We start from the raw sequence: 11,587 nt of genomic DNA, 5'->3' as shown, positions 1-11,587 counted from the left end.
TTGGTAGTTAATAGGATATGGAATGGGTGAGACAGAGATCAACCATGGCTGTGAGGCCTCTTGCTTGGGTGATAAGATGGACAGAGGTTTTATGAGGTGATTTAAAGGAACAGAGGAGGAGGAGGAGGGTTGTACAGGAAGATACGGGTTTCCCTCTTGGACATGTTGATTTTGAGAAGCCTATGGGGATCCTGACAGAGGTGTCCAGTAGACAGTGAGATAAACTAGTGTGGAGTCAGGAGAAGGGTGAGGTTAGACATAGCCATTCAGAAGACATTAGCATCCAGGTGAGAGTCCAATCATGGGAGTGGATGAGCTTCCCTGAGACCACAGGGACAGTGAGAAGATCCTGTTTCCTGAAGACGATGCCTTAGAGAAGAAGCCACAAAGGAGACTGAGAAAGAAGGGTCTGAGGTTAGGAAAGGCACCGGGGGAGAGTGGCATCTCAAAAAGAAAGAGAGTAGAGACAATGTTTAAAGACTGACAATGGGGGTAGCTAGCATTCATCAGACACCACAGAGAGTTTAGGTAAATAAAGGACTAAATAATGTGCATTTGAAACTTCCTAGGATATTACTGAGACACAAAGAAGTCAGTGAGAGATGAGATGATGACAAGGAGTAGAGAATTTTTGCAGAAGCTTAGCCGTGAAACATAGAGAGATGAGGTGGTCGCTGGAAGAGCAGAAAGGAGAGGTGTAGATGCTGGGAGAGACGCGGGTGAGCTCCTCTGCTTAGGGAAAGAGACAGGCTGAAGAGAAAGCAGATGGAAAATTAACAGACTGAGGTCTTTGAAGAAGTCTGAATAGATAATTTTCCAGGGTACAATGGAGCAATTCCCTTGGAAATGCAAAGCTGGGTCCTGTTTCCTGTAGAACAAAAGGGAAAGAGTAGAGATGGATGGAGAGAAATAGAGGGATGATGGAATCTAGGAAGGGGTGCGGGAAATGGAGAGTTCTTGACTAGCTGGCCTCTGATCTCTTCAAGAGGGTATAAGGACGATCATGCTTGTGGAAAGGGACGAAGACTTGGAGTGGCTCTTAAAGAAATGGGCAAGAGAGTTGACCATGGATCTTTGATAGGATTTGGGGTAGAAACTGCTTCAGTGGCGATCACCAGGCGCTAGTTCGATAAATTAGCATACATCCAGACAAGAAACTGCTGTTTTTAAAAGGAATAAGATGGAATTCATTCACGTTTGGAAAGATCTCTAAGGGGTAGTGACATTTTTTAAATAAGTAAGTCAGGGAGTAATATCCTCCCATATATACAAACATACATATATGTCTAAAAGGCCTGAGAGAATCCGGGTTCCCAATAGAGTGGTTTCCTAGGCAACAAAAGAGGAGTAGGACTGAGCCAGGAAAACTGATCTTTCCTTTTTAAATTTTTATGCATCTTGCCCTTTTGCACTGTTCACCTTTCTTCTTATACAAGGAGCGGGCACTCGTGTATATTATAATTTTTGAGCATTAACACAAGTTACTGATCTAATTAGCTAAGGTTCACCTAAAAAAACATCTGTTCCTTGTAAAAAGTGAAAGTGCTAGAAACAGGATTGGAAGTGTCCTTTGACCACAGCCTCCAGTCCCAACAAGGCCCACTCTCCCAAGAAGTAACCTCTCGTTCCAGTTGGGTGAATACCTCAAAAGACACTTTTTTTCTTAAGCATGAACAATATTTATATTAAACTTAAAGTAAAACTGCAAACAAATCTATGACTTTTCCCAGAAGGCCACTTTGTGAGAAGGTCACACACAAAGTGACCTGGTCTCTCTAAAGCGCCGTCTTGTCTCCTGCTACGGGATCCTCTATCACTTTGAAAAGTCTTTCAGGGCAACTGCAGCACTCTTGGTAGGCGATAGGAGCAAAGGTGTACATGTGGGCACAACATCAGTAACGGCGTTTAAAAGAAGATGCCCAGACCCCCCAGTCCCAGGGCCGGGTGGGTCAATAAGAGACACAGCTGTGGAGCAGGCATTCACATCTGATTTTCTGGGTGTGGATCTGAGGGTAGTTTTAAGATGTGCTGGTACATTTTTAGCCAGTTTCTTCTTTCCGGGTGCATCTAGACGCTTCCTATCCTGAGCAGAGAGCTTTTGTGGTGGAAAAGCTACATGACACTCAGTTTCTAGAAATTTAATGACAAGTTCTGAAAAAGAACCACTGAGCTCAGATTGCTGATTTGGTGTCAGAGGTGTGTTGGGGACACTTATCCAAGCCATCCAGTCATCCATCTGGCAACACTGCCTTCCTCTTCATGCAACAACTTCTCCATTTCTTCCCTTTTCATACCCAGAGTGCTTCCCATTAATCATAACACTTCCTGACCGTCATGTTTTGGTGTTTGAAAATAGTCCAGGAAGAGCTTTCTCACTAGGACTTTGTCTACTTTTCCTTCCATGCTACTTACTAAGTTCATCCATTTCTTTTGCACCTCATCCAGCATTTCCTGTTGGACCTCATTTTGCTTTTTAAATTCTCCAATTTGTTCCTCCTTCAGATCCAAGACGGCATTTGCTTTCTCCAGTCGTCCCTGCAATGACATCAGTTTTCCTTCTAGATCGTCTGCCTTTTCCATCCATTCAGCTAGTGCCATCTTCAGGTTGGCTAGTGCTCGAGCATACTGCTTTTCTTGTTCCTGCGAGACAGAAAGCTGTAATGCAGTTTCATCTTTCTGCTTCCTGACAACATTCAGTTGTTCCTGCAATGACTCTACCGGTACCCTGGCTTGATGGCTTGCCTTTTGCATTGCCTGGGAAGATAAAAGTAGCTTTTCCTCTAGTGTTGTGACTCTCTTTCTTAGTTGAGCCGCTCTGTCTTCTGCAACCAGCACTTCACGGAGATGAGAATCTTCTGACTCTAAAGCCTGGTTATGAGATCTCTCTAGCTCCTGCTGTAAGTGTAATTCATTGTCACGTAAATGGTGAGCATCATTGTGTAGGGCACAGTTTTCCATTTGTTTCTGTTTCAGTGCCAAGACAACTTCACCTCTCTCCTGCTGAAACAGAACTGTCTTTTCCTGCATGGATGTAACTGCATTTAAAAGCTGGTTTAATTCCCCAGCCTAGCTCTTTTTCTTTCAGGAGTCACTCCAAAGCAAGAGCCTTCTTCTTTCGAATTCTTTTTCTCTCAGCATCATAGAAAGCCGCATATTTGTCTCTTGTAATGCTTGGTTTTCTGTTTCCTTTTCCCCAGACATTTCTAGTATTTTGTCATTTTCCTGTTTTACTTTACGCATATCCACCTCAAAATGTAATATTCTCTCCTTCAGATTTGTTACTGCCTGCCTCAAAAGTTCATTTTCATTCACTTCAGTTGTGTAGTTTTCACTCAAAGAAAGTAATTCCTCACTTTTTGCATTGATTAAGAGCTCTTTTTCCTGAAGTAAGTTTTGTAAAACATCTTGTTTCTCCTTGAGCTGCTGGATTTCGGAATCCGTTTGTTCGTGTTGTTTTCTGTCTAGTTCGGAGGTGGCAGGAATCTCCACAGAGAGTCTCTGATTCTCCTCCTGGAGGCTTCTAATGGTTGCCTCTTTTCACTCCGTGGATCTCCTTAACTCTTCTATCTCTTCTGGGAGTGCTTTAGAAGACTCACTCACTGCACCAGATCTAGCTGCCTTCAGAGAGTTGGCTGACTCTGAAGTGAGCGATGATGTGGTGGGAGGCTGTGGTGCAATAACATCAAGTGGACCTAAAAGAACGTCCTTGGCATTGCACAGCTGCTCTAGGCTGAGCTGCATTCGTGCTAATTTCTTTGCCAAATGTGTGACTTAGATTTCATCCTCTTTACAATTTTGGATCAGGTCAGTAGAGGTAATCTGTAGTTGAGACTTATTTTCACTGTCCATCAAGACCCGAGCCTGAAGCTGTGGAAGTTCTTTCTGGAGCTGGGCTGACTCTCGCTGCGTGTTGTGCACCGCGGTCATCACCTGCTGTGTCCAGTCCTCCATTAGGGAGACCTGCTGCTGTAACGTGTCACGTTCCTGCAGAAGCTCCTCCAACTGATTCACAGTAACCCCTCCAACCTCACTGCCAGTGCCAGATGTCTGCAAGATTGTCCATAAAGTCTGACATTTCTGACTCAAGGCAGCGATTTCCACGTCTTTTGCTCGAATGATGTGATAAGTTTGGAATCGTTTCTCTAGACATATCCTGATCACTACTTTTTTTTTTTTTGTGAGGAAGACCAGCCCTGAGCTAACATCTATTGTTAATACCCCTCCTTTTTTTCCCCCAAAGCCCCAGTAGATAGTTGTACCTCATAGTTGCACATCCTTCTGATTGCTATATGTGGGACGCCGCCTCAACATGGCCGGACAAGCAGTGCGTAGGTGCCTGCCCGGATCGGAACCGGCTGCCAATAGTGGAGCGTGTGCACATAACCGCTAAGCCACAAGGCTGCCCCTTGACCACTACTTTCAAATATTGTGGACCGTTTTGTTTTTCCTCTTGCAGCTTCACGAGGTGGCTTCTTTGGCAACCAGTATGTCCACCATTTTGTGATACTCTCTTTTTAGGTTGCTGTTTTCCCTCACCTTCTCATTGAAAACAGCTAATATTTGTTCCCTTTCCAAAGCATAGGCTTGCAATTGCTGCTGAAGGTCCCCAACAGCCTGGATGTAGGGAGCTGAAGCTATTCTAGCGTCAAGACCCTGTATCTCCAACTCTTTTTGCTGGATAATCCGAGTTAGTTGACCAATCCATCTTTGTATGGCTGATCAATCTGCTCCTTCAAAGGGACAGTCTTTTCAGTTCGAAGTTTCATCTCCCATTCCTGTTCTTTTCTTCCTTTTCCTAATCTTTCAGTTTCAGCTTTATATAAATCATGCTTTTCACTTCCGTTTTCCATATTAAAACTCTGAACTTTCGGTATCAGAAAAATCTCAGAATGTTTTGTCTGCATGTGCTGTTTTTTTCAGGGAACTGGGTTTTGATTTGTTCTATTGTCTTTTGCAAATTCTTAATTTCCTCATCTTTGGCTGAAAAGAGCTGAGTGTGTTTTATATGCATTTGCTCATACTGGTATCTAAGTTCATCCATTTCCTGTTTCTGTTCTTGTAAAGATTGAAGGAGTTCTGTCTTCCTCTGGTCATGTTCTTCAAATATCTTTTGATAATGTTTTACTTCCTCCTCCAGATGACCTTTTATCAAATTCAGTTGAGAGACCTCAGATTCTAGTCGTGTCACCCTGTCCAGGGTTTTAGGGTCAACCACAGGTGCAGTTCCAGTCTGTTCTCTCAGTCGTTCCAGGGCTTCTATCAGATGACTGTTTTCTTCCCTCATGGAGGCAAGCTTTGTGTCTTTTTCCTCTACGTTTGCTGTAAACTTTCAGCTTTTCTCAAAGCTTGGGTTCTCGGTCTTTCCTCTGATGCTACAATTACCTGAACGTCCTCCATCTCTGTCCTCCATCTCTGTCCTCCCAGAGTCCGGTGACTCTTCCGCCTTCTCCCTTCCCTTCCTCAGCACATCTTTGGTGAAGTTAGAGATGTGTCCAGTGAGGGAAGCCACACTGCCGCCCACTTGCCCCAGGGAATGGCCTAAGCCAGAGCCTAGGCCACCAAACCAGGAGGCCATCGCCGCGGGTCGCAGAGCTGACCTGGTCCGCTCGGCGCAAAGCGTCCAGCCCAGTCGGCCAGTCCCGTCAAGTGTCGGGCACCAGCGCCTGCGCGAGGCGAAGAGTCCAAACACGCCGAGGGTTCGAGGCAACGGGGCTCCGGGGTGGGGGTGGGGTGGGGGCTGCCTGGAACTCGGGGCCTGGCCCTGGACCTCACCAATGGGTCTCCAGTCACCCTCCCCACCCACCCTGTCACCCGGGGCCTCCGCTCATCCCGATGACTTCCCACCGCGGGGTCGGGCCCCTTCTCCCTCTGCCCCAGTGACGTCCCCAGTGCCAGCGCCCCTCCTGCCACCTCGCGCCGGCCGCCATGACAGCCGCTCTGGAGGCGGCCGTCCCCACACGGCCTCCCCCGTGCGCGTGTCCGCGCTGTAAAGAGAAGACCCATTGCTCTGATGTCACCAAGTGTAGCACACGGTCCGTATTGTCCTACAGCTGGTGATTTTCACGCAACAATTTTTTTAAAAAGTCTGCAGTAAAATTAACATAGTGACAGGCACCCATCTGAAGAGTTCAACCAGTGTGTTTTGACAAATGTCTACACCCGCGCATAAGCACGACCCTGATGAAGACACTGACCATTTCCATCATCCAGACAGTTCCCGGGTCCTCTCCCCACAGCCTCGCCTCCTCCCCGAGCAGCCCCGCAGGGAGAGGGGTCCCCTGGATTAGTTTGGGGGCTCTTGTGATACGGGGTGTCACACCGTGGACACGCCGTGTGTCTGCTTCCGTCAACACGTGTTTGGTCTAGTCAGGGAAGTGAGTTTCACATCAGTGGAGGAAGCATTGATGAGGAAAAGACATCGAGGTCCTAGGGGACCGGAGGCCCGAGCCCGCTCAGCCCGGCGGGTCGTCCTCCGCGGGGACCGACGCGGGCCCACGGCCGAGGCCTGGCTGCACGCCGCGCCCTGGGCCTGCCCTGTGCTCCTGCCCCGGCGGCCCGACGGGCGGCGCTGGAAGTGACGCGGGAGGGCGGGGCCGCCGGCCTGGGGAGCCGCCGCCGCCGCCTGGGCCGGGAAGCGGTGGAGGAGCCGCCGGGCCGTCTCGTCCGCCGCCCCGAGCCCCGCGGGCCGCCTCCGCCGCCGCCATGAAGAAGCAGTTCAACCGTATGAAGCAGCTGGCCAACCAGACCGTGGGCAGGCGAGTGCCCGGGCCGGGCGCCGGGGTCGGGGGGCGGGCCGCCCCTCCGCGGCGGGCGGCTCAGGGCCCGGCCGCGGCCCCGCCGGAGGCCAGGCGGCCCGGGGCCCCGGGGCTGCACCACGCCGCGGCCTGGCCCCCAGAAAGTGGCCGGACGAGCCGCCTCCCTCCGTACCCCGCTCGGGGTCCCCACTGCCCGTGTCCCCGCCCCGGAGAGCAGGGACCTGCCCCTTCCCCTGTCCTCCCCGAGACCTGCTGCCCGGACTCGCTGCCTGGGGCCACCACTCCCGTCACTGGGCGCCTGAGGCTGGGCCGGCCCGGGCTGGGGGGCGATTCTCAGCCTCTCCGGGCCGCTGTGCAGACCCTTCAGGTCCAGGTGCAGATGGAGGAACCAGTGAAGGGTCTTCCAGCCAGTGGGATTGGCTCGGGGGGTTTCAGACGCCCTTTGAGGGAAGTTAGAGGTGGTGCTGTCTCCACACTAGGGCGAAGATGAACTAGGTGTGCAAGTTCTTGACGCTGAGAAATTAGGATTTGGGAAAAGAGGAATGTGGAGATGCCGTGCACCAATTAAAGAAAAAATTGTTTTAAAAAAAGCCTTTCTCCCTTTGGATTTGGAAGCAGACACTTCTCCATGTTTCTTTGGTCCTGTTGTAGTGCTTGACCGGCATTGATGTGAAATGACAGAATAGACCAGAGTTTGTAGCGGGTCAGGCTGTGGGGCCAGGAATGATCTGTGGTTTTGAGAGCTTCTCGGGGTGATTGTCACGTGCTGTATTACCTGGGTCAATATTTCCAAGTTCTCCCAGGGCACTCAGCTGTACTGTACCCGTTTACTCTTCATTCTGTGAAGAGAGATGAAAGTATGAATTTCCCACAGCTGTTGCTTCTATTTTCAACACTTAAGTAAAAGGGGGAGTTTGGTTTGGCAAAAGCACGTGGGGACACTTCTTTTTTTGTGAATATGAAAATACTTTTACTTCCTCTTGGGTTTTCTAAATTTGCTATGTAGTGTTTCGTTTCCCTCAACTTTTTGCTTAGTTTTGTTGTTTAATTTTCTGGTCTCCCACCCTGTTATCTTGGTGTGCATTTATCCTGTTTCCAGAGTTAATCCCTGTCCCCTAAAGCTAGATGTGCCTAGTTTTCAGATATTTGTAGGAAAATGATAGAAATAATACTGAGAGGAAGGTAGCCAGAGTAGTCGAGAGACTAATGTTTCAGCCAAGACTCGGGGAGCCAATTATAAGATAATTCCTTATGAGTCTTCCACCCTCTCAGTGCCTCAGTAACATGCATTGTGGAATCAATATTTAGTGAGTGTCAAGAGAAATTTGTCAGATTGTCATTTTGGCCATTTTGTACATTGTATCAGGCAAGGGCTGTTTGCTCTTTTTCGTTTTTCATTACGAGTTCTGAGGCTTTTAAAGCTGCAAAGCCATTCAGAGTCTCTTTGGCCCCTGCTTCCTCTGTAGCTTTTTAAGCTTCCTCTTCACACTTTTAAATTCCAGCCTTACCTGCCTCGTTTTAGTTTTCAGAGAAGGTCATGCTCTCTTAGCTCTTAGCCTCTACTTGGAACTCTCCGGAAGCCTCTTTCACTACACCTGCCCCATAGCCGCCTCCTACTCATTCTTCAGTCTCCAGTAAAGGTCTCTGCCTCTAAAAAGCCTTCCCTGATGCTCCAACATAGACTTGATGGCCCTCCTGGGCGCTTTCAGGATTACACGGAGCGCCTATCTTTCTCTAAGGTCATCACCTCTTCACTTGTCAATGTTCTCCATTCCACTAAACTCCTTGAGAGTCCTTGCTCTGTCTTTCTCCTTTGGTTGCCAGGGTCCTCTGAGGTTCCTATCACATGGTAGATGCTCAACAGATATTTTAATCTATTGTAAATCTACTTATTACTAGATTGCCTTGGTGATGCGGGCCCAAGTATGGGAAAACGAGAACTGGATAGAGTAAATGGTGATTCATTCTGGCCCTGCCCTTTGACTCCGTTTGAAAATCTTTATTGCTCGATGCTAGTGGAAGCTGCTGCTATTACAGAGCTATTAAGGGTGTGGCAATTATGCACCCAAAGTCAAAACTGTTTTTATTGGGGAATTTGTGCTTTATTGCTGTTGATTTCCTAGTTATATTTGTATTTTTTCCACTTGAGTGATTGTAAAGGACTAGAGAGGGAAAATGGAGGCAGGAGAGAGCCTAGAATTGTTATTGTGTGGAATCAGATGGTTTGTGGGCATCTGAATCAGGATACTGGGTGTATTTGGGTCAAAATGAAGACTGGAAAGCAAAGAAGGTCCGCCCTTATTCCCCCCATTAATGATTGAAGTTACGTGTGTGAATGGCATGGCCGTGTGTGTGCTATCAATTCACAGAGTTCTAGGTGGTGTCTTGCAATGAAGTATTCTTTTCCCAGAATGAGGACCTTGTGAGTAACCCCACAGTGAGGTTCCATGGGACAGACTTGTGGGAGAATTAGTAATGGCTGGGAGGAGTGAGTTTTCATGATGCCATTTGTTGACAATGGGTGGATGAGTCTGTTTCAGAAGATGGTGTGTATATCACAGGGGCAAGGCTGATGAGGTGGTCTTAAGATATGGGTGTCCCAAGGTAGAGAATTAGGATGATTCCTTTTGTTCTTCTGCCGTTGTTGATTCATCCATTCAACAGACCCTCAGTAAGCTCCACTTGTGTTTCATTGTGCAAGGTATTAAAGACTCAAAAGTGAATAGAACAGAGTTTCTGTCCTGAAGGAGCTCAATAGATCTGTGGAAGAGATAAGCAATCCAAACAATAATTGTATACCCTGAGATAAGTGCTTCTAGAGGGATGGCTAATACACAGAGAAAACCCAGCTCTTATTAGATGGAGGGAGGTACCAAAAACACAGGAGAAAATCTGAGGAGAACCTTTTGGTTTTTTTTCCATCTTTGAGCACTTCTTTCAAGTTTCTCTTGTAGTGACTAGATCTCTTGGTTGTAAGAAAAACAAGTTTAAACTGCCTTAAGCAAAGATGGGAATTAATTGGTTCCTAATGTGACCAAAGGGTCCAGAAGTAGTATGGCTGCAGACCGAGTTGGATCCAGGGGTTCCACTCTTTAGACAGCCTATGTCTACAAGAAGACCCCAGTCTTCCATTGTCCTCAGTTCAAGTCCCCGAGGGACAGATTATACTTTTCCCCCAGTCACTGTGGCCAAAGTCCCAGGATTGACTGAATGCTTCTGACCGGGTCACATGCCTCTCTCTGGAAATGGGAATGGAGTCAGCCCCTCCCAAACCACAGGGACTGAGAGTGGGGGAGCGCTGGCTCCCCAAGGGAAGCAGAGGTGCTGTTACCAGCAGAAGGAGAGAAGGAGTGCTGGTCAGGAAACAATAAACATCATGTCATGTCTTTTCTAGTCCTGCTGAAAAGAAAGATGCTTTTTTTCCTTGAAAACCCTTGGTGCAGATAATCCAGTGAACGCAGGTGGTAATTCTGGGGAGGTGAGCTCCTCAGTGGAGGAAGGTATATGGCAGGGTGAGCATCTTGAGAAACGTTTAGTTACAAGGTAGAAGTGTCAGGAGGAAAGGACTCTGAGGGACTAACTGGAGAGCTTATTACCCAGGTGAGGCTCTAGAAGGGAGTGTCTCAATGGGGGTTGGTTTCTGCCCTGAGTGAAGTACTCCCTGGGGGGGATGGTTGTCTTTAGATAAGACCAGTTACAAACTCGAGTGCCTAGAGGGGCCAGGCTGGTAATATAAATGAGTGACTTAGAGCAGGTGAGGGCTGTGGGGGACCTGGAGGGCGCTTGTCTCACGCAATGGGCATGTGCGAATATGGGCCCAGTGTGGCTGAAACTTGGAGTTTTGGAGAAAAGCCTGAAATCTGGATTTTAATGAAAATTCAATGGCATTTCATACCAATTTAAGAAACCCCATGACACTATGTGGGAGTAAACACAATATGTCCATGGCCAGATTTGGCCTGTGGGTGGCCAGTTGGCAATCGCTTGACTAGAAGGGCCTGGAGGTTAAGGATCCCTGTTATTCTTTTTCTTTCTTTTTTTTTTTTTTTTTTTTTGCCCTGTTCCAGTTCTTTGGATTTGTTGAAGAGCTCATCCTTTCCTTTATAGAAATCTTTAAAGATCTGATAGTAATCGTCATCGACATTTCTATAGTGGGTTGGTTTACTAAGTGCTGTACCAAACCACCTGGCTTAGTTCTTGCCTACTGGTGATTATCATTTCTATTTCATAAAGCAGGAAAAACGGCTTGCCCAGTTCACACAGACTAAGTGGCCGAGGCAGGACTTGAGTCCAGGGCTTCTGACTCTGGATCCCGTGTGCATCCAGCTACAGAGACGGGGCTGTCTTTTCTCCAGGGAAGGATACTGTTTAGTAAACGTCTTTGGTGCTTATTAAGCTGCTGGGCTAGGTGCTTTGCATGAATTCTCTCACCGCATTCTCACAGCGACCCTAAGAGGTGATGGTAGTTATTCCTGATTTAATGATGTGGAAGCCAGAACTCAGAGTGGTCATCAAGCTAGTAAATGGCGGAGCTGTGGACTCAAACCCTGGTTTGTGATTTCAAAGCAGCTGTAAATCCATACTTCAGGGCGGCACCTCCTATACGAGGAACCCTGTGTTTGAGTTATGAGTGATGTTTTCATCAAATCCTGGAGGCTAAGAGTTGGATGTTGGTCTAGTTCACTGGCTCTGACCAGGGATGGTTTTGCCCCCCGGGGCACATTTGTCAATGTCTGGAGACACTTTTGATAGTCATGATGCAGTTGGGGTAGTGGGTGCTACTGGAATCGGGTAGATAGACGCCAGGGATGCTGCTGAACATCCTACAATGC

The 11,587-nt window shown here is 47.9% G+C and overlaps 1 protein-coding gene and 1 pseudogene across 4 annotated transcripts in view; one reads left to right on the top strand and one right to left on the bottom strand.

The window, feature by feature from the left end:
• Positions 1 to 1,813: 1,813 nt before the first annotated feature.
• LOC101392330 (thyroid receptor-interacting protein 11 pseudogene) lies at positions 1,814 to 5,410 on the bottom strand (annotated as a pseudogene).
• Positions 5,411 to 6,611: 1,201 nt separating this feature from the next.
• The window catches only part of LOC101392595 (rho GTPase-activating protein 17), a 93,900-nt gene continuing 88,924 nt past the window's right edge, over positions 6,612 to 11,587 (top strand). For all 4 annotated transcript variants that reach the window (XM_087417158.1, XM_087417155.1, XM_087417157.1 and 1 more), the window contains exon 1: positions 6,612 to 6,755. In XM_087417158.1, coding sequence (XP_087273284.1) covers positions 6,703 to 6,755 — 53 coding nt within the window. In that variant the 5' untranslated portion in view covers positions 6,612 to 6,702. The remainder of the gene's footprint in view (positions 6,756 to 11,587) is intronic.

This window comes from Ceratotherium simum, chromosome 26 (assembly GCF_057802395.1).
Source record: "Ceratotherium simum simum isolate JZ-2026a chromosome 26, ASM5780239v1, whole genome shotgun sequence".
NCBI classification, from domain to species: Eukaryota; Metazoa; Chordata; class Mammalia; order Perissodactyla; family Rhinocerotidae; genus Ceratotherium; species Ceratotherium simum.
The sequence above is the reverse complement of the archived record's forward strand: the minus strand, read 5'-3'. Positions and strand labels throughout refer to the sequence as shown.